The sequence below is a fragment of the Crocodylus siamensis genome, chromosome 3, assembly GCF_052110815.1.
Source record: "Crocodylus siamensis isolate JL-2025a chromosome 3, ASM5211081v1, whole genome shotgun sequence".
Lineage (NCBI taxonomy): Eukaryota > Metazoa > Chordata > Crocodylia > Crocodylidae > Crocodylus > Crocodylus siamensis.
This window is the reverse complement of record NC_143397.1, coordinates 167,190,225-167,211,835: the sequence shown is the minus strand read 5'-3', so window position 1 is coordinate 167,211,835 and position 21,611 is coordinate 167,190,225. Positions and strand designations below refer to the sequence as shown.

Here is a 21,611-nt window from a genome sequence, read left to right as displayed (position 1 = left end):
GCATCTTATTTAGTAGCTGATGTTTATGGTTTACATTTCCCTAAACTACCTCTCAGTAGATTTTTACAAACTGATTCTCAAGCTGTTTTTCAGATGGTATCCAGGGGTTAGAGTCAAACTGATATTTGTGCAGGTGTAGGTCAGACTAAAGGACCACAACATATCCCCTTGTGCCACCCAGCTTATAGGAACGTTGCTTTGCACACTCAACAATGCTAAGCGTGTGGCACCTTTTAAAGGATCTTGTCATGGCACCCCAGCTGAGAATCTCTGCACTAGATTGAGTGTGTACATAGTCACAGTCTATGAAAAAGACATGCTCTGTTGATTACTTCTACTTAACCTTTTTGTTCTTGACTTCTCCATAGGACAGCCAGAAGCCCTGCTCTTATTGTTAGATCATATAAATTTTCCTTAACACCTAGCACAAGGAAAACTAGAAGAGTGAGTTTGTTGTTAAGAGATGCTAAGAACAGCTGGGATCAAAAAGTCTTCAGCTCCTGTAATAGGCATCTAGGAAAGGAGGATTGGAGTTTGGGGTGAAGCTGTGGCCGAGGAAGGGGATTGTGGGAGTGAGTGTGGGGTTTCAGAGAAAGCAATCTAACAATGCTTTCTGAGCAGGGACAAGGACATCCTCCGCACTGGGATTCCAGCCGGACCCAGGGGAGGCACAACCAGGCCTAGGATCAGTGAGGACCTAATCGGGGAACTAGACATGTTCAAATCAGCAGGTCCTGATGATCTCCACCCCAGAGTGCTTAGAGAATTGGCAGAGGTCATTGCAGGACCTCTGGCACAACTTTACGAGCATGCGTGGTGCTCTGGTGAGGTGCCAGAGGACTGGAAAAGGGCCAGTGTGATCCCCATTTTCAAAAAAGGGAGGATAGAGGACCCAGAAAACTATAGGCCCGTTAGTCTTACGTCGGTCCTGGGGAAGCTCCTTGAGAAAATTATCCAGGTGCACATCTGCGAGGGGCCAGCAGGAGAGATTATGCTTAGGGGCAACCAACATGGGTTCATTGGAGGCAGGTCCTGTCAGACCAACCTGGTGGCCTTCTACGACCAGGTCACAAAAGCCTTGGACACAGGTGTCGCGGTAAACTTAGTCTTTTTGGACTATAGGAAGGCCTTTGACAATGTCTCTCACTGCATCCTCATTAAAAAATTAGGTGACTGTGGTGTTGACACCTACACAGTCAGATGGGTCACAAATTGATTGGAGGGCCGTACCCAGAGAGTGGTGGTGGATGGGTCATTTTTGACCTGGAGGGATGTGGGCAATGGGGATACCCAGGGCTTGGTCCTAGGGCCTGCACTGTTCAGTATCTTCATCAACAATTTGGACAATGGGGTGAAAACCACCTTGTTCAAGTTTGCAGATGACACTAAGATGTGGGGAGAAGTGGGCACACTAGAGGAGAGGAACAGGCTGCCATTAGATCTAGACAGGTTACAAGGGTGGACAGATGAGAATAGGATGGGTTTCAATACAGACAAGTGCAAGGTACTGCACCTGGGGAGGAAGAACCAGCAGCATGCCTACAGGCTGGGGAACTCCCTTCTCGTCAACACGGGCAGAAAAGGATCTTGGAGTCATTATTGATTTCAAAATGAACTTGGGCCACCAATGTGGGGATGTGGTCAGGAAAGCTAACTGCACCTTGTCATGCATCCACAGATGCATCATGAGCAGATGCAAGGTGATCCTCCACCTCTATGTGACATTGGTCAGGCCGAAGTTGGAGTACTGCATCCAGTTCTGGGTGCCGCACTTCAGGAGGGGTGTGGACAACATGAAGAGGGTCCAGAGGAGGGCCACTCGCATGATCAGGGGGCAGCAGGGCAGGCCCTATGAAGAGAGGCTCAGGGACCTGAACCTGTTCAGCCTCCACAAAAGAAGGCTGAGAGGGGATCTGGTGGCTGCCTATAAACTTGCCAAGGGGGACCAGCAGGCAATGGGAGAGTCCCTGTTCCCCTGATCACTACTAGGGGTAAGAAGGAACAGTGGCCATAAGTTGACTGAGAGTAGATTCAGGCTAGATATCAGGAGGCACTACTTCACAGTCAGGGCAGCTAGGACCTGGAACCAACTTTCGAGGGAAGTGGTGCTCGCTCCTACCCTTGGGGTCTTCAGAAGGAGGCTAGACGGCTACCTAGCCGGGTTCATTTGACCCCAGCCTCCCTTCCTGGCCATGGTAGGGGTTTGGACTTGATGATCTGCTTACATCTCTTCCAACCCTACCAACTATGAAACTATAAATAGTTCAATAAAAAGCCACAAGAATAGTGGTGTGTTAGAGATTAGAGAAACAAGGGATCTAACAATGCGTATCAGTCTATGCATATCTCCAGTAGTTTACTGATTCTTTGAACTGCACCCTTAGTCTATTTATCCTGTTTAGTTCATAAATTACCTGCTTGTAGTGGTCCAAGTTTACAGCACACTTGACACTGTTTTTACATTATAAGATCATGAAGATTGTACAGCTAAGTACTCAACTTGGGAAAGGCCAAAAGTTTATTCTTACTTCTGCCGCCTTAGTAAAGAGCTCTTACAGCATTGTGTTGGCTGGAGTACTTGAAAGTTTCTTGGGGTGGGGAGGTGTTATTTGCTTTTTAAGTTTTACAGATATTGAGACCTGGAGGCCAGGACTCATTGTATAGCCCTGCCTCATTTTCTCTGTGTTTTGCAAGGTGCCCCTTTTAACACTGTGAAAAAAGTAAGGGGTTCTTCTACATGAGAAATAGAATGTGATTCTAAAAATAAAGACCACTGGAATTGCTGCATTTGTCCCACGGTCTTCATAAATGAATGACTCCAGCCGGGGCAACTGCCCTGAGTGCTGAAGTGAAGGGATGCCAACAGGTGGTGCCCAGCCGGGGCGGGACATAAGACAGAGCTGCGAGTGGCTCATTTGGGGCGGGGGGGGCATGGGGATGGGGAAGGGTGGCTCCCACTGCTGCATTCACTCCCAGCATGGGGGAGGGAACACATGTGTGCCCCCTGGATCTGTGTGTGGGGCGAGGGGAGGCTGCCACTGTAGGTTTTGCCCCAGATGCCAAGCTGCTTTGATACGGTACTGACAGGCCTAATATTCTCACCTCTTCCCTTTCCAAAATCACTGCTTCTGTCGTCTTTGTCTCCTATGGCAGGTAATTTGAAAGACTCTAAAGTGCTGTCTTTTTTTCCCCTTTTGTTTAGAACACATGTGCACTGTGGTCTATTTTGATGACTGCATGTCAATACATCAGTGCAAGATCTCTTGCGAGTCCATGGGAGCATCCAAATACCGCTGGTTTCACAATGCCTGCTGTGAGTGTATTGGGCCAGAATGTATAGACTATGGCAGTAAAACTGTAAAATGTATGAACTGCATGTTTTGAAGCAGAGAAGTTGTATAATGGTATAGCCTGGAGGCCAAAGTAATCTTTCTTAATTAAAGAGAAGAGGATTTCAAGTATTTAATGGGTGGGATAGGTACTGGTTGCTACTAAATATCAGAGATTTGAGAAAAGATGTAAAAAAATTTTGAAACAACTTCAAAATTTGAAACAGGTCATTTTATTTGCTTTTTAACTTGTGTAAACAGTGCTGATTAGCAAATGTTTCATTTGTTAAGTTTATTCTTAGTTGAAGAGCACAGCCATGCTCATGCTTACTATCCTGGTTGTTTTGCTTTGTTTTGAATGTATCGTCTATATTGTTTTTCACAGTATAACATTGTAGTTAGTAAATTAGAATAGTGAAACCTCAAGGAAATAGCAACCAGATTCCCATCATTTAAGTTCCATCAATTCTCAAATGCGTAATGCTTGTACATGTTTGTTTTTATTACTCTCCACAATAAGGCTGATGTGGTTTATGGTCATATACCAGCGGTTAAGACTCCTACCATGAAAAAGCTGTTTTCAAAAATGGAAGAGAGAAATTGGGGTAATTCTTTTTCTTTGGCTTTTAAACATAAGATTTAACAGATAATATGGAAGCTTCTCAGGAGCCTTCCCACCACAATATGTGATACGAGCCCTCCTACTGTCATCTGCCTTCATTCTTGTGATTAGGCAAGTGATTACCTTGTATAAAGGAATGGTGTTCTCCTAGGTTCTCTGTTATGAACCAAAACAAATCTGTTAAGTTTAGTTGCATCCATTTCCTAATGCACTCCTTTTTCCTGGGTTATTTTTTATCCCTGGAATCTCAGTGCAGTGGTGGAAATATGGAAGACTGCAATGAACTAAAAGATGGTTTAAAAATAGGAATGAAATTGCAGATCCTTTGAAGCTCAGTGGATTTATTGGTTGACAGTTGACATGTTCCTGCACCTGGTAATATTCTGTGCAGAATTTTTTTCTACAGGTTTGTTTGGTTTTGTTTTGATTTATTCTTATGAGTAGAAGTGTCGTGATGGGGCAAGAAGTATCCTTGAAAATAAATGAGGATGCTCTGACTGCGGAACATTTTGTCCACTTCTGTGACTCATATTTTAATATGTGGAAGAGTTGAGTACAAGGCAGTCGCTATGGTACAAATATTTTTTTTAGTGATAAAGAATAAAATCAGAGTAGATAGTGATTCACTAGAAACTCAAAATGGTGTTAATAATCCTGACTTTTTAAGGTTGCTAATATGAATAGTCAAATCCATAACTATGTGTGTTTCCCCAACTCAGTTTAATCTTTATAGGTAAAGTGCCTTCTACTTGCATATTCCTCTGTCATGTACTAATAAGAGCAGTTATTTTGAACTTGCATTTTATTTGAAAAGTTTACTTGGGAGTCGTTAGTTCTCAATATTAAGCTCTTTAACTAAGATGAAGCAAAAAAATGACCGCTCTTGTACAGGAAAGTTACTCTCGGCTCTTTTCTAGATATGCGGAACTGTTTGAAAGTTGATGGTTTGCTTAGAAAATTTTAAACTGGAGGATAATAAAGTAGAGAGAGAATTTTAAAAGAGAGTTGTTTTATAGTTATGTTTTTTTTCCTGGGAATAGTAACAATGAGATTAAAATGAAGGAACTTTCCCTCCAGTTGCCTTTAAATTTTGACAGTTTATAACTTGCATTTTTTATATGATGTTCTGTTTAGGAGCCTGTTGCCATGGCTTTATGACATTACTATAACCTACATGGTTATGATTTTACTGTAAAATCCAGTGGGAGAGATGGCTGAGTTGTCTGGAGGAAGGGTTGAAACTAGTTTTGTTTAAAATTAACAAACATCCAGAAAAAGCCATGGAAAAAACACAAACATCGTGCAAAATACCCTGAAAGCTTTACTGAGTGAGGAGAACACACTTTAAATAGGATTTGCTTTATTTTTGTAATTCATGATACTCTCTGGAGAGTCTATGCTGTAAATTGTATATGATCTACAGCAATATCCAGTGTATTTTCTTATATTATACTTGTTTACAAAGTTATTTTAATAAAGAGACTTTACTGGGTTGTTTGATTTCTTTATTGCTGCTTGCCTCTCCTTAAACTCTATATGAGCACGATAAAGCTTTTTATCAGGTTCAGAAACCAGAACTGAGTTTATACTAATAATTCTATTTTTCTTAAATTGTGATTGACAGGCCTTTTCAGTAGTCAGAGAACCCTAATATTAGAATTTTGTTTTTAAATTTAATATTTTTGTTTTCCATAAAATGTAAAATCTAGAGAAAGTAATTTGTGAATGTTCTTAGCAATGAAAATTTCATAATATGGTACTACTGTGTGTTTTGTCAAAGCCATCTGAAAGTGGGAAGATCATAAATTTATTTTGGGGACATTTATTTCACTAGGCCCTTGATTTAAGCATGAGATTAAGTGCTTTGCTAAAATTCTAAATTTAACTATATACTTGAACACATTGCTGAATTAGGGCCTTATCCAGTTGAAGCACCTGAGTAATTTATATTATTACGCACTATAATATTGTAAGTAATTTTAAAAACTCAATAAACATGCCTTAGTGTAATAACCAGTTATATAAATTCCATATCTTTCAATCAGGATTGTGCTTAGCTAGATGTAGTTTACGTGACATTTTAAATACAGAAATATAGAAAACATTTTTTCAATGGGATTATGGTACTAACATATAGAAATGATTCAGATGCATAATCCCTGGTTTACTAATAAAAAAGTTAGTGTAGCATGATTTCATAAATTTTATATACATTAAGACTGGAAGGGACCTCAGAAGATCAGAGTCCAGCCCCCCGCCCAAAGGGCAGGAAGTCAGCTGGGGTCATAGGATCCCAGCAACATAAGCATCCAATTTACTCTTGAAGGTGTTTAATGTAGGTGCTTGAACCACGTCCGATGGCAGGCTGTTCCAGACCTGAAATGGTCTTGCAGCAGTTTATAACCGTTCAACCTCATCATCCCATGGGGCGCTCTGGTGAACAAATGTTCCCCCAGACCCTGGTGGTCACCCCGATAATTTTATAGGTGGCCACCAGATCACCCCTGAGCCTGCGCTTTTCCTGGCTAAAGAGTCCCATGGCTCTCAGCCTGTCATCGTAAAGGTCTGTTTTCCTGACCTCTGATCATGTGCGTGGCTCTTCTCTGGACTCTCTCAAGCTTCTCCACATCCTTTTTGAATTGTGGAGCCCAAAACTAGACACAGTACTCCAGCTGCGGCCTCACAGAGGCTGAGTACAAGGGGAGAATGACGTCCCGGGATTTGCTCGAGAAGCATCTATGGATGCAAGCCAGTGTTTTGGTTGCTTTACTAGCCGCAGCATCGCATTGCAGGCTTATGTTCATCTTGTGGTCAATGATGACCCCCAAGTCTCTTTCTTCCATAGTGCTAGCCAGCGTAGCACTGCTGAGCCTATAAGGATGCTGCAGGTTTTTCCTCCCAAGGTGGAGAACCTTGCATTTTTTGGTGTTAAACACCATCGGGTTCTCGTCTGCCCATTTGCTGAGCCTGTCCAGGTCAGCCTGGATCACCCGCCTATCTTCTGGCGTGGATGCTTTGCCCCAAAGTTTGGTGTCATGGCAAACTTGGCCAGTCCGCTTCTGACTCCAATGTCCACATCATTAACAAAGATATTGAACAGTATGGGTCCAAGGAAAGAGCTTTGGGGGACCCCAGTGGTCACAGGGCACCATGATGATCGACTTCCATCAATTACTACCCTCTGGGTCCAACCATGGAGCCAGTTTCCCAGCCAGTGGATCGTGGTGGACCCAAGTCATAATTGTCCAGTTTGGCCAAGAGGTGATTGTGGGATACCAGACCGAACGCTTTTTTGAAGTCAAGATATATGACATCAAGCTCTTCTCCCTTGTCCAGGTGATAGGTCACCTGGTCATAAAAGGAAATGAGATTGGTCAAACAAGACCTACCCGCAACAAACCCGTGCTGGCTGTCCCTCAGGATGTTGGTGTCGGCCAGTCCATTAAGGATGTCCTCTTTAATAAACTTTTCTAAGATCTTCCCCAGAATAGAAGTCAGGCTAATGGGTCTGTAGTTAGCCAGATCCACTTTCCTCCCCTTCTTGAAGATCGGCACCACGTTGGCCTTCTTCCAGTCTTTGGGCACTACACCAAAGCGCCAGGAGTTTTCAAAGATCTGTGCCAGGGGATGGGCTATGATGCTCCCCAGCTCCTTGAGTACCCTGGGGTGTAGATTGTCAGGGCCAGCTGACTTGAAGGTATCCAGCTTCTCAAGGTGTTCCTTCACAAGGTCAGCATTGATGGAGGGCAGGGGATCTCCCTCACCTGGACCTCCCTGTCCCCTAGTGGACATGGATGTCCCATGGGACTGATGAAAGACTGACGCAAAGTACCCATTTAATAGGTTGGCTTTTTCCTGGGCATCAGTTGCCCCATCTGGTTCAGCAGGAATCCAGTGTTGCCGTTGCTTTTCCTCCAGCTCCCCACATATCTGAAAAAGGACTTTTTATTGTCCTTGATGCTTGAAGCTAGTTGAAGTTCAGTTGCAGCCTTGGCTTTCCTGGTTTGCCCCCTGCAGGACCAGACCAGTGCAGAATATTTCTCCTTGGAGGTGAATCCCATCCTCCATCCTTTGTAGGCATTTCTTTTTAGCCTCAGGAGGTCTACTAGGTCCCTGGAGAGCCAGGGGGGGCTGCTGTGCCCTCTTGCTGCCTTTTCTCCAAGACGAAATAGACTTCGCTTGCGTATTGAGGATCACTCCCTTGAGCAGCAACCACTCTTCCTGAACTCCCCTCCCTCTGGGGTCTTGGTCCCTTAGGTCCTCACTGATGAGCTTCCTGAGCTTGTCAAAGTCAGCTTTTCTGAAGTCAGGGACTTACAGGTTGCTGACTGACTTGCCAGCTTTACAGCAGATGGTGAAGGTGATCGGCTCATGGTCGCTGTCACCCAGCTTTCCATCGATCACTAGGTCGCCAGTTAGGTTATCCCCAGTAGCCAGTACCAGGTCGAGCAGCACTTCACCTCTTGTTGGCCCGTAGACTTCTTGAGTCAGGTAGAGGTCATCCACGCATGAGAGGAAGCTTTGCGACCACTCGGATTTTGCTGAGTGATCTTCCCACAAGATGTCTGGGTAATTGAAATCACCCATGACAACCACAGTCCTGGAGCATGTAGCCTTAGCCAGTTCCCAGGCAAACTCCTGGTCAAGCTCTTGACATGCTATGTGAATATAAAACTAAGGCTTGTCATACAACAGACTAAACCCAGTGATACTGTTTTTTAATCCATCGGGTCAGGCTATCAGCTGAAGCATATTGGTTTTAGTCACTGGCTTCACTTGAAATTATGCCAGCATAACTCGTATTTGGCCCAGCAGTATCTCCAGCTGGTTTGTATATCAATTCTGGGTACCCATTCAACCCTGCAGTGCACATATCAGAAATAATCAGTCCTTTTCCTCTCATTCTTATCAAGTTTTATTAAACTTTGCCAGGTTATAAAATGTCCTGCCCCCCACTACAGAAAGGATGTGGACAAATTAGAGAGAGTCCAGCAGAGAGCAAGAAAAATGGTTTGCGGGCTGGGGCACATGACTTCCAAGGAGAGGCTGAGAGAACCGGGCTTATTTACTTTGAAGAGAAGACTGAGAGGGGATTTAATAGTCTTCACCTACCTGAAGGGAGGTTTGAAAAGGGATGGAGCTAAGCTATCCTCATTTGTGGCAGATGACAGAATGAGGAGCAACGGTCTCAAAGTTGCAGCAAGGAAAATTTAGGTTAGATATTAGGAAGAATTTTCTCACTAGGAGGGTAGTAAAACACTGGAACAGGTTACCCAGAGAGGTGGTGGAATCTCCATCCTTGGAGGTTTTCAAGACCTGGCTAGACAAAGCTTTGGCTGGAATGATCTAGCTGCGGGTGATCCTGTTTGAGCAGGAGGTTGGACTAGATGACCTGCCGAGGTCCCTTCCAACCCTCATTTTCTAAGATTCTATGATCTATTTGTGCATTTTCCAGGAAGTGACTAGTTGTTCCTAGTAGTAGTGTTCATGTGCTGCTATAGCCACGATGGGTCACAAGATGTGTAAGAAGCAAGGGGTCTTCTGGTGATAACTTTTATTTGAGCCGTTTGTACAGTTGGGAGAGATGGACAAGTATTTTGAGCACAACCTACCTTTACACTGGGAAAGAAGCACGTATACAATCTAAGTTTTGGCCTATTCTAAGGTACATTTGGGACAGACCCAGAGGGGACAGAGTTGCAGGAGTTGCTCCCCACTGCAGGAGCAGCAGTTGGGGAATCAAGTGCCCAAAACAGGTAGGAATTTCCCACCCTGTCCTCTGTGTTGAGCAGCACATCCCCTCCCTTACTAGCTTCTGGCAACTGTCTCCAGCTGCCCTGTGAGTGGGGGGAGCTCCAGAGCCTCTCCTGCCCCACTCTAGCGGGGCTCTGCAGGGACCCAGACTCAGCCAGGGATAGCAGCAGTGGCTGGGATCTTCCTCCCTGTTCGGTCCCTCTAGACATAGGCAATGCGCAGGAGAGGCATGGATGGGGATGGTACATGCCCCCCGAGACTGGTCACTGCCAAAGCAGCTGATGCTGGTTTCTGCAGGCAGTCCCCCATCACTCCCACCCTGCCAACACTGCCGCCAGTGCCTGTGGATGATCCCTGCTCATCACTGCTGCCACTTGCAGGCAGTCCCCACTCACTGTCAACACTGCCATTTACAAATAGTGCCCCCCAGGTCTTGGGAGGCACCAGTTGTTCATGCCCCTGGGTGTTCCCCACCACTTCTCACTTGGTATACAAGAATTTGTTTCCTGGATGACCAAGTAAAAGCATGACTAGAGAAGATCCTTAGTGCTTATGGTAACCCTAATCAATACTAGAAATCTGCTGGTTTGCAATTTTCCATATTTCCAGTTCCAAAAAAGAGGACACCTGCCATGTGCATGGGGGGCATATATGACTGTTAAGGGCAGTGATATGTCAGTGTCCTGGCCCTGCACATTCCATTGCCCCTCACTCCCAAGCCAAAGCCCCTCTGGCTCTACTGCTTCCTGTTACTCCTGACCTAGGGACCCCTGGTCCTCCCAGTGCCCTTCACTCCCAACCCATGCTATCCTGTCCCCCTGGGCCATGCTGGTGCCCCTCACTCCAGACGCACAACTCCCTGCCCCACATTCTGGACCCACAGTCTCCCACCCCTGACTTTCAACTGCAGCTCCCTGCTCCTTCCATCTCCTGGCTGCCCTGCCCTTGCAACACTTCCCTCACCGTGGACTGCTGCCAACAACACAGCGCCCTCCACAAGTTGCAATTCCAGACCCCAGAGTGACTAGATGCTGCTATAAGAGGGAGAGAAAAAAGCAGGTGCTAGGACACTGGGGTTCTTTCTCTGTTGTGGCAGAGAAGCTAAGCTAAACTTGGTAGGTGCTAGGATCCTGCAGACATCTCCTCTGCCCCCAGCTGGCCACCCAATTCCCAGCTGCAGCCCCAGCTTCTCCCAGCCTCTGCAGGCACCCACCCCACCTCACATAGCTGAGCTGAGCAATATCCCAGACATTTGAGCAGATTTAAAAAACCTGCTTGGAAAGAGATCAGAGGATAAAAAAAAAACTGAGACCTATGGTAACCCTAGTATCCATAGATGGCATAAATTATTATGCCAAATGTACATGTGGTGGAAGCCTGTTACCAGACCTGATCAAACAGAGTTGTGTCAATCATGAAATGAGCTGTTCTGGCAGTTATGAATACTAGGCATCTTTCATTAACCACAAAACAAAAGAAAAACCTGTCACGTCTTTCCTGCAGGAAGGCTACAATCTGGCAGGAGGTGGCATGAAGGGGAATGCTATTAATTCATATATCAGTGCTTTTTTCCCCGTTTCTTCCTTCCCTGCTTTCCAAAACTCTTCCCCATTCTTTATTGCACTGATTGAATGTCAGAGAAGAGGACCTGCCATTTCAAATACTTTAGCCTGGCTCTTGTTTAAAATAGCCAGCAAGAATTTGCCAACAGTAAATGTAATGAGGCATGTGGAGTGAAACTATCTGAGGTAATGAGGACCGAGACAAGAGAGAACTTTTGTAAAGGAACAAATCGCCCAGTGAACACACACAAATTGACTAAGCTAGAGATGCTCTTCATGCTTTTCACCCATTTGCTCTCCTCAGCAATTAGGGAAAGCATCGTTTTGCATCATGCATCTTATGGACCTTTATAGGCTCACAGTGACAATAGCCCATAGGAATCCTTACTCTTGGGGGGTGAAGTGGCTCTGGTGAATGTGCCTTAGAGCAGGGATCCACAGAAGCAAAGAACTACAGTAAGTAGTAATCTTTCTTTCCTCCTATGGCCTGCTGTGTTAGTCTTTGTATAGTAAAAACATTTGCTTGTGATGTTAAGTAAAATAAAACAATGAGTACTTGACATTAAGATAGCCTCCATGGGATAAAAAGGGATTTATGGGAGTTGCATAGTACATAATACATTATAAAGACAACATATCTGTGCTCAAAAGCAATCAGAGTATTTACAACCCTCTCTTTTATATTTCCTACTGAATAGACACACACACAAATTCCTGCGGGGGACCTTTTACATTACCACAGAAGGTTGCACAAAGAGCCCATTTGTAAGGGCTGAGGAGCACTGAATGTCAAGTGAATAAATGAAGCAGGTGGCAAGCTGCCATTGTATTCATGTGTCCAAAATGCTAGGATTATGCCTGGAGGCTGGGGAAATGAATCAGTCCACTTTTCAGGGAAACAAATTCCCTTGTTGACTAGGAGCCCTGAAAGAGATTCAAGATCTGCAGGTGTCTAACATATTCAGAAATTTGCAGTCGAATGGAGGCAGAATACAAGAAATTATTTCAAGGCCAGAGAAAGAAAGTAGGCACTGAGATGGAAGATGTGTTTCCAGGCATAGAACATGTACTCGCACAACAGTCAGACCCTTTCTCTGTTCTCTGGCATTCGGTGCACAAGCAAAGAAAAAAGATGCAAGACCAACTTCTTTGTCAAAGAAGCAGCCAAAATTGATTGCTGCTTTCTAGTCCCATTAAATTGCTTAGGGACACAAAGCTCTATAGTCAGGATAGTCGAGGAGCAAAGGAACAGTTCCAATCCTTGCAGCTGCTGGAACACTGATGCTTTGGTGTCCCTTAAACGCTGGTTGAATTTTCCCTAGTTGCCACATTTAATGGCCTTCTACTATGATAATTTTAACTCCATTCTAACAAGATCAGCAAATGCTGCTCTTTTCAAACATATCTGCTCAAAAGAACAGACCTGTGGCTGTACCGGCGGGTTCAGCACTGCTTTAGTGCACCAGGGAACCAACCTGCTTTGACAGATTGTACCACAAATTAGCTCCGATCCCCTGCCCAATCTGCCACTTTTCTTTCCGCTCCCTGCCTGCCCTATTTCCAGCTTTGCTTCCTGTCCTGTCTGCTGTTTTGGTTCCCAGTCCCTGCCTGATCTGCTTCTCTAGTTTCTGCTCCCTACCCCTGCTCAATCTGCTGCTCTGTTCCCCCTTCCTGTCCTGTACTCCTTCGTCTGCTGCTCTGCTTTCTGCTGCCTACCTAATATGCTGCTGTGCTCCCTACCCGATCTCGGGCTCTGCTTCTTGCTTCCTGCCGCGTTCACTGTGCCCCCACGTGCTTTTCTTTCTGGTCCTTGCCCCATCCGCTGCTCTCTTTTCCACTCCCTACCTGATCTGATACTCCCCCATCTGTTTCCTGCTCCCTGCCCAATCTTAATGCTTTGCTTTCTGCTCCCCACCATTTCTTCCGCAGCAACAAAGGATCTCTCCCCGGCCACTAAACTAGCCCCGCCCCGCAACAGTGCCTGCCGCGCGGCCCGCCGGGACCTGTAGTCTGGCCCGCCACTCTACCCGGGCATCTGCAGCTACACAACTACAATTCCCGGCATGCACCGGGCGGGCGCCGGCTGGAAGACGGTAGAACTTCCCCTGCGTATCCCCGCCCTGGCTAACGTTCAGGCTCCACCGCCGGCGCGCTGTCAATGCGCATGCGTATTCGCTCCCTCCGCCCCTGTCAATGCGCATGCGTATTTACCCTCCCCCGCTCGCAAAGCCGCACACTCCAGCCTAAGGCTGCTTCTCCTTTTGCGCAGGCGCAGTCTTCCCTCCTGGCCTCAGCTGCTTCCCTCACTCTTGGGGGTGGGGGGTGGTGCGCATGCGTCAGTAGGCTCGCGCTGTTGCCGGCCTGTCTTTACAGCCGCGGGCGGCGGCACCATGGGGCGCGCGTGAGGCCGAGGGGGGTCGAGCCCCCGGGTCAGTACTGAGCTCGCGCGTGTCGCGGGGGGCGCGTCCCCTCCCAACGGGCGGTGGGCGTGGGCCCGGGGCAGCCACTTCCGGGCTGGAAAGGGGCGGTTAACGGACGTTTCCTTCCCCCTCCGCTCCCCCCAGACTCCCGTCGTGTGTGTGTGTCCACGTGCACGTCCACGGGAGGCGCTGTCGCTTGTAGCAAGGCACCCACGCGAGGAGGCTGGGGGCATGGGCTGGTGCAGCATCTCTCCAGGCTGGGACGTACCGTGCCCCCCCCCCCGCCGCATGGCGGCCCTGGGCCCACCCCACGAGGCAGGGCATGGGGTTGGCGGTGGCAGCATTAATAGCTCCCAGGGTGGCCCTTTTTCTAGGCTGGTGGAAGCCCTGTGAGCCAAGTGACATGGCCCTGCACCGCAGCCCTCCCTGCAGAAATGCCCGTCCTGGAATAAGGAGGCCTTGCATATAGCAGTGGGGCTGTGTCGGTGCAGCCAAGGCGGTGCAGCACACCAGTGCCAACAAGCTATGTCGCATGTGTGCGCCTCGCCTGGTGCATGGGTTTCAGCAGGGGACTCCAGCAGGGTTGGAGTGATGTTGTGACTGTGATGGTCTGGCAAATGGATGACAGGCAAGAAGCTTTTGTCAGTGTCTGTTACTGGTAGTCGAAGAGTGATGGAATAGCTATGATGGCCTAGAAGTGGTGGGAGAGGCAAGGATTTCTTAGGGCAGTCTCTTATTGGGCCAAGTCTGTAGCTGGGAGAAAGTCAGACAAGCTCCCAAATGTATGACCTGAGGATGTGAGATCTAAGGAAAAGTGTCTGGCATTTAAAAGCTTGTCTGATTATGTCCCAACTACATGGTTGGTCCAATAAAAGAGATCACCCTAAAAAAATCTTGGTCTTTTATTGAGTATACCATATAGTTGGGAGAGAAGCTATACCAAAACGGTGCCTTCCTTCCAGGCTCTCCCTTGTGTCCTGTGCTGCCCTGGCCCCACTCCCTCCCTTGCCATAGGGGCCTCAATCTGTTCCCCTCCATGCCCCTTTCCACCCATAGACTTACCAGCCAAACGCTGCTCTCCAGGCTGATAGGCTACATTCCTGGCTGCTTGAATGCTGTGGCTGCATGCATGTGGCATTTATTGGTGGTATTATCAGCTACACCTGCCAAAAACCAATTGCTTATAATACCAATTTTCTTTTATAGGTGCCAATTTGATATAGACTGATATATCAGTGCACCTCTACAAAAAAAAAAGTTTTTAACATTTAAATGTACAGTATAATTTTATTTTTAGATACCTATTTGAAACTGGCATATTGCATAATATTATAAAATTATATTCAACCTGTATGTTTGCTAACTAGGTGTAAAGAAAGACAAAACCGGTTGAAATGCCTGGCTAAACAACTGGAACTACAAGTTTTTGAAGTAATAAACCAGCTCTTGAGAGTTGTAGCCACCTCTGCAGGTTTAAAAAAGAACATGTTCTTAATTTCAGTTTTAGTTCAATAATGTGTTTGCTCAGATTTGAGAACCCACTCGACCAATGATTCACAGCCTTTTTTAGACTCAAGACATTCCACAGTAGACTCGAGGCACCCTTCAGAAAATGCCAGCTCTTACCTTTCAATTATTTTTTTAAAATACAAAAAATAATAGCACAATTCTTCTGTTACAGAGTACTCAGAAAAGCCACAACAGGCAGAATGTTTTTGACTGTATTGATTCCTGTTTGAAATCTCTGAGTATATCTTGTGAATTGTGTGTCTGCGTTTGCAAGTCTAACAGAGCTGATATTGCATGACACACTTAAAAGGATATCAGGGTACCCTGGTATGCTGTGGCACCCTGGTTGAGAATCACTGTGCTTGAGAGCTGAAAAAGCTGGGACACTGGTTTTCCTCCTCTAATCTGTGAATAACAACTGAGTGAGAGAGGTTGAAGTCTACCAGTTCTAAAATATTGAAGTATGCAGTGAACTGAAACAACTGGTTCAGCTTAGTAACTACAGAATCTTTTCTGTGCTTATTAAAATGTTGCCTTGAAATGCAGAATACATTCTGATAAACTTTTTCTTGTATATCCGGAATATTTAATATATTATTTTTAATTATTAAAAATAGATTACAATTAATTAGATTAGATTTAAAATGCTGAACTTTAGCAATTTCAATTTTTGTCCCAAAGCAATTTGTTGTAAACCACAAGTAAAAAATTCATCATCTAGTAAATAAATAATGCAGTTCACCATTTTATAACACAATAAAATGTAACAAGTATCTGAGTACATGTATATAGTTGCTTAAATGTGTAAGTATCCTGGTTAGCAAAAAGAAGAATCAAATTTAGTATAAAAGCTATTTTTAGTTGTATAGCTACATGTTTTAATGGTTACCAACCAATGAAAATCAACTTAGGAAAATAATTAGAAGCTCAACAGTTATAACAATTAAAAGTGTTAATGTAAAACAAGATTAACATTGATGATGTAAACTGAGTCTTCCTGCTTGCTGATTTATATCAGTCCATCATGATGGGAATGTCTCTCAACATTGTTATTCCGTTATCACATTTCTTTTCCTCTTGCACGTTGTATTTCTGCCTGTTAGATCCTAATGTTTACCGCCAACTTTTCCCAATACTTTATTTTAAATATAAATAGCACTTCTTTTTCAGAATATTCTAATTTACTGTTGCTCAGATAACATCACAGGTTACTGTAAATGAAAAAGGTTGTTTATGCTTGGTTTCTTGATTTCCTTAGCTCTGGAAACAGTTACGCATGTACTTAACTTCATGCAGCAGAGTAGTCTATTACAGTCAAAGGGATTGTTCATGTATAAATGTTTATAAAGATTTGGGGCCTCATCTGTCCTTTTAGTAATGTTTTTCATACTGCAGAAAGTAGAGGGGGAAATTATAAAATGTGACTGCAACATATTCCGTATTTACTATTTGTATAAGAATTCATGGGGCTTTTAATTTTAATTTTTTATTTTATAAAAATACCTATCTTAAGCTTTTCAGGACAGAATAAAGCTGCTCAGGTTTGGCACAAAAACTTTTTGAAAAGTAAAATCAAATCATAGTATTGATGAATCTCTTCCCCCTACCCCCATTACATGCTGGTACATATCAGCAATGGATCCAAAAACACTTTACTGATCTCATGGAAAGAAATGAGAGATGTGTTTTTCATAGAATATTTGGGCACCTTCATAAAAGTGGAAAAAGTTCCCCTAGTCTAGTTGCCTCCCTCACATTAGAGTTTTGGGGAAATTTTAATCTTTGCAGGATTTCCTCAAGTATTTCAGGACTTCTGCTAAGGAAGTAGTATGGGCTCGGTTGATGGGAAAGTGACTTTGAATTGAATTGGTTTTGCTCAGGCAAGCCATAAAAATTATTTTTTGATAATCTGTCTCATCTGTATTCTTCTAATGTATACTGTTTTCCTGACTTAAACAATATATTAAGATTTTTTTCAATGAAAAAGGAAATGAGTAAACCAAGAGGAAACCTGCAAACTTTCCAGTCTCCCTTTATAGGAATGCATGGCCTTGACTCAGACTAAAGTAAAGGTTTGGTGTTCAAGTGTTTTAAAACAAACATACAAAAAACTAGAACTCTTGGTTCCAAAATGATACCTTTTACAAAGGGTATCATTTTGGAACCAAGAGTTCTAGTTTTTTGTATGTCTTTTTGTCTCAGACTGACACAGCTACAAAGTACTTCTCTTAAAACTAGCGTGAAGTAGTTAAAAGCAAATGTTAGCTGAGTAATAGTCAACCTGTGCTGGTTTTTGTGTAAATAAGGAAATGTCACTAAGCATTGCTTGTGGTTGTCTTTGTGTATGTCAAAATTGTTTATACCATCTCCTAAAATCCAAAGGACAATTTTTGGTACTATGGTCACTCTCCATTGGATGTGCCTGTGTGTAGCACGTAAACTTGCTTCCTGCTTTGCATCTCAATTTCAGCAACAGGACCACAGGCTTCCTGCACAAAAACATATCCCTCAGAAATGCTGTTCTAATAGAGAGGAACTCTCAGGGATTGAGTGAGCTCTTATGTTAATAGAATAATATGAAGAATGGTTTAGGAATGCCTGCACGCAAGTGAAAGAAGAGGCATGAGAATGTTAACAATTGTGGCAAGAATTATCATCAAGAACAGTATCCTAAATGTTTCAAATCAATTTTAACATGGATCTCATTTTTACACAAGGAAAGGAAGACAATGACTCTGATACTGACAAGTGTGTTTTTAGCTTACTTGGTTCATTGAAGGAATTTAAAAGTCAGTGTCAGAAAATCTATGTAGGGTAAATATTTAAGTTAACTTTCCTTAATAGACCTGATCATTAACTTTAATTGTTTGTGTTTGTATTCTACTTGATCTTTCTTCAATACTGTAACTATCATTTTTAACAAGCCTCTCCATCCCCCATTACCTTGCATGTTACATCTAAAATAAACTGATGTATGTTAATATTATTAGAACAGAACACATGGATGAACAGTGACCACCTTCAAAGTTAAGCATTTCAGCTGTTATGCTCTTCCATTTCCTAGTGGTAACAGTATTTTTCCTCTTCACATTCCAGAAAAGCTCATAAATTCTTGGTTAGTGTTTTTTTTCTTTAAACCAGGAAAAATAATATAGTTTATTGGACAGTACTGAGCAGGACTCATTAAATAGCACCTGTGAAGTAACTATGTAGGATAACGATTGTATGGGGAAAGATGGTCATTTCTAGTAATCTATTCTATCTAATATTATGAGCCAAGTGCTGTATCTCTTGCTAGGAACAAATGTAACATTAATCCAGCAAGGGTATAAAAACACTTAATTTTTCTTCATACACAATAATATTCCATCTGTTCTCATGTTGATATTTAATATTTCAATCTGTGAATCAAATTAAGTTACTCAGTACCAGCCTGATATTTTTCATGTGTTTAAAAACTAGTTGCAGAAAGAATTTTTCTTATTGAAAGGGCTAAAAATAATAATGACAGAGAAGAAATAAGGCTATAGGTTGTAGCCTCTGGCTTCTTTACTATTCATTCCATCCGGGAAGCGTGTATACCAACTGCAGATGCTTCCTTAGCCTGACAAAGGGTATTTATACCCAAAAGCTTGCTAAGAAAAATTTTTCCAACTACTTGAGTTGGTCTAATAAAAGATATCAGATTTACCCAAAGAACATTGTCTGCTAGAGACGAAATAAGCACTAATTCCTAATACGGTAAAGGGGGACTGAATGTTAGATTAAACCCACTGGTTTACTTCAATCTAGTTAATATATTCTTGTTTAGAAGTTTTAATCTCTACAAATTCTGTAAGAAGGGCTCTTCATATTGCTACTTGTCTTCTCCAAAGTAATCTCAACTGATAAGATCTTTCACAATGAACAAATGGCGCACTTCTGAAAATGTTTAATCCAGCAATCTGGCTTCAGAGTTCTCTGAATTTGCATAGCAACTCAAAGATTACGCGATGATAGGGTTTGTTTGGCTTTTTCTCAAAAATGATCTAAAGATGCTTTTAGAACGTTGTTGGAGGAAATGACATTCAGGAGATAAAATTTAGCAACTACAAATTCCAGCGCATAGGGTGGAATAATTGCATGAACAAGTTCAGACTGGGGAATGACTGGCTAGGCCACAGTACTCACAGAAGTACCCCGGGGTGACAGTGGACCATAAACTGAATATGAGCCAACAGTGTGCTCTTGTTGCAAAAAAACCCAAATGAACAACTGCATTCTTCATGGTATTAACAGGAGTGTTGCTTGCAGATCAGGGGAAGTGATTCTTCCATTCTGTTCAGCACTTGTGCAGTCCAGTTTTGGTGGTCTGCTCTTTTTTAAGATGTAGAAAGATGGAGAGTGACAAAAATGATTAGAGGCCTGGGAAACGACTTGTGAGGAAGGGCTGATAGTAAATAAGTTTCTGCTGAACTCGAGGAGGCAGCTAGTCAATTTTCGCAGGCAAATCCAGCAGTTGGCTGCCATTTTCATGGGCTAAGCATGGTGTCCCCCTCCCCCCCACCTCTGATTGGCCAAGGGGCCCCAGCAGTCCAGTTTGTCTCCACAGATTGCCAGATGCCCGAAAACCATGGCTCAATTACCCTGATTAAATCCAGGGAAGCCATTAATCCTCATGCTATTAAGCATGGATTAATGGCTTCCCCAAGCTTAATCGGGATAATTAAGCTGTGGTCTGAGGCCATCCCCGAGCAAGGAGGATGAAAACAAGCGCGCCAGGATCCCAGGCTGGCTGTGGCAGGTAGACAGGAGGCTGCAAGCAGCTGCATCATGATCTGCAGAGCCACAGCCCAGCTCACTGCTGATGGCAGGTGCAGCACAGCTCCAGCTCCTTCCCTGCCATCCACCCCAAGGTGCATATGCACCCAGTGTCAGCAGTGGGCTGGGTCAGGGCTCCATTGACCCCAGTGCAGCTGCTTGCAGCTTCCTTGCCACCTGCCACAGCTAGTCCAGGCTTCCCAGTGGCAGAGGCCTGTCTACAGCCTATGCCCAAGCTGGCTGTGGCAGGCAGGCAGCCAGGAGGCTGCAGGCAGCTGCACCAGGGTCTATGGAGCGCCAGCTTGGCTTGTTGCCAGCAGCAGGTACACACATGCAACAAGTTTCATGGACTCCGGAGCAGCGGCTTGTAGCCTCCCCGCTTCCTGCTGGGTTTAAACATGTAAGAGCAAATATCCTCCCTCACTACTTGTGATCTGGATCTCCATTACATGTAGTTTGAGGGAAGGAAAGTCTTCTGCACTCAGTTAAGCTATATAAAATTCTAATTATCCACTTGGTGCAAGTCAGTTGGTAAGCAAGTAAAATATAAGGTAAAATGAAATACTGTTTTTTGGAAGCCAGAAAGATTTTTCTGGAGTCATGGTCAACTATATGACACAGAGTAAGTCCTCCTGAAAATGTAGTGTCCAAGAAGTGTGGCATTTCAGTCTTGGTGAGACAGCAGGGCATTCCTGTGTGGCAGGACAGACAGCAGGGCTGATTTTGAGTTGGGGCGGTGGGGGGAGGAGTGCCTGTAGTAGCTGAGTAAATATAGTAGATTGTCTGGTTTCCTTTGTTCATTTTTGAGTACTTTTAAAAGGCTGAATAATGCATCACAAGTACCATGCACTGTAGGTGATTGTATTAATCATAATTAATAATATACTAACTATGCTTACAGATTTAAATACATCTTCACCCAAGTCTTCACTATAAATTATTCACTAAGATGAGAAACAGAACATAGCAATCTTGTCTCCAAGTAAGGCACTGAAAACTTAATAAATAAGTAAAAGTTTAGACATGGCATAAAGGAAAGTTTTTTTTCCTATAATTTTACTGCAGTACTTTTAATTCACACGGGGCAGGGGGGCAGCTGTTGTGGAATGAGGAGAGTATACAGTCTGAAATTTATGCAGTGAACCATAATCACAAATGGAATTCTGTATTTATTTGCTGGATGAATTTGTTACCCTGTTACTGTACCAGTAGACCCATACTAACAAATCCCGCTTATATAAATAAAGTTTGACCGGTCAAAGAGATTTTCCTTTTTTGCTAGTACCGTTCCAACCAGATCCCTGAATGGATCACCAGCAAAAAGGTCCTTTTGTTGGTAACTTTACACATGCACACGCTTTGGTTAGTCTAGAAGGTGTAAATCTATCTTGCTTTCCAAATACCTAAATGCCATTTTTAGCCCTTACACAGTTGGTAGTTCAGCTCTGTGCATCTTCATGTCTAGCATGCATGCTCAATAGGGCTGTTCAGCCCAGGCAAGGAGGCACATGAAGCTAGGTAAGTCCCAAAACTGCACTTTACATTTAATAGTAGATAAAGAGCAGCAAGGAATATCTCTGTCTCATACAGCATATACAGGACTGCTGGCGGTGGT

General features: G+C 43.9%; 2 protein-coding genes across 5 annotated transcripts in view; both read left to right on the top strand.

The window, feature by feature from the left end:
• The window catches only part of TWSG1 (twisted gastrulation BMP signaling modulator 1), a 41,215-nt gene extending 35,772 nt beyond the window's left edge, over window positions 1–5,443 (top strand). For all 4 annotated transcript variants that reach the window (XM_090039685.1, XM_090039686.1, XM_090039687.1 and 1 more), the window contains exon 5: window positions 3,203–5,443. In XM_090039685.1, coding sequence (XP_089895811.1) covers window positions 3,203–3,384 — 182 coding nt within the window. In that variant the 3' untranslated portion in view covers window positions 3,385–5,443. The remainder of the gene's footprint in view (window positions 1–3,202) is intronic.
• An 8,121-nt stretch (window positions 5,444–13,564) lies between these two features.
• The window catches only part of RALBP1 (ralA binding protein 1), a 46,518-nt gene continuing 38,471 nt past the window's right edge, over window positions 13,565–21,611 (top strand). The window contains exon 1 of the mRNA XM_090039682.1: window positions 13,565–13,696. The gene's annotated coding sequence lies outside the window, so the exon portion shown is untranslated. The remainder of the gene's footprint in view (window positions 13,697–21,611) is intronic.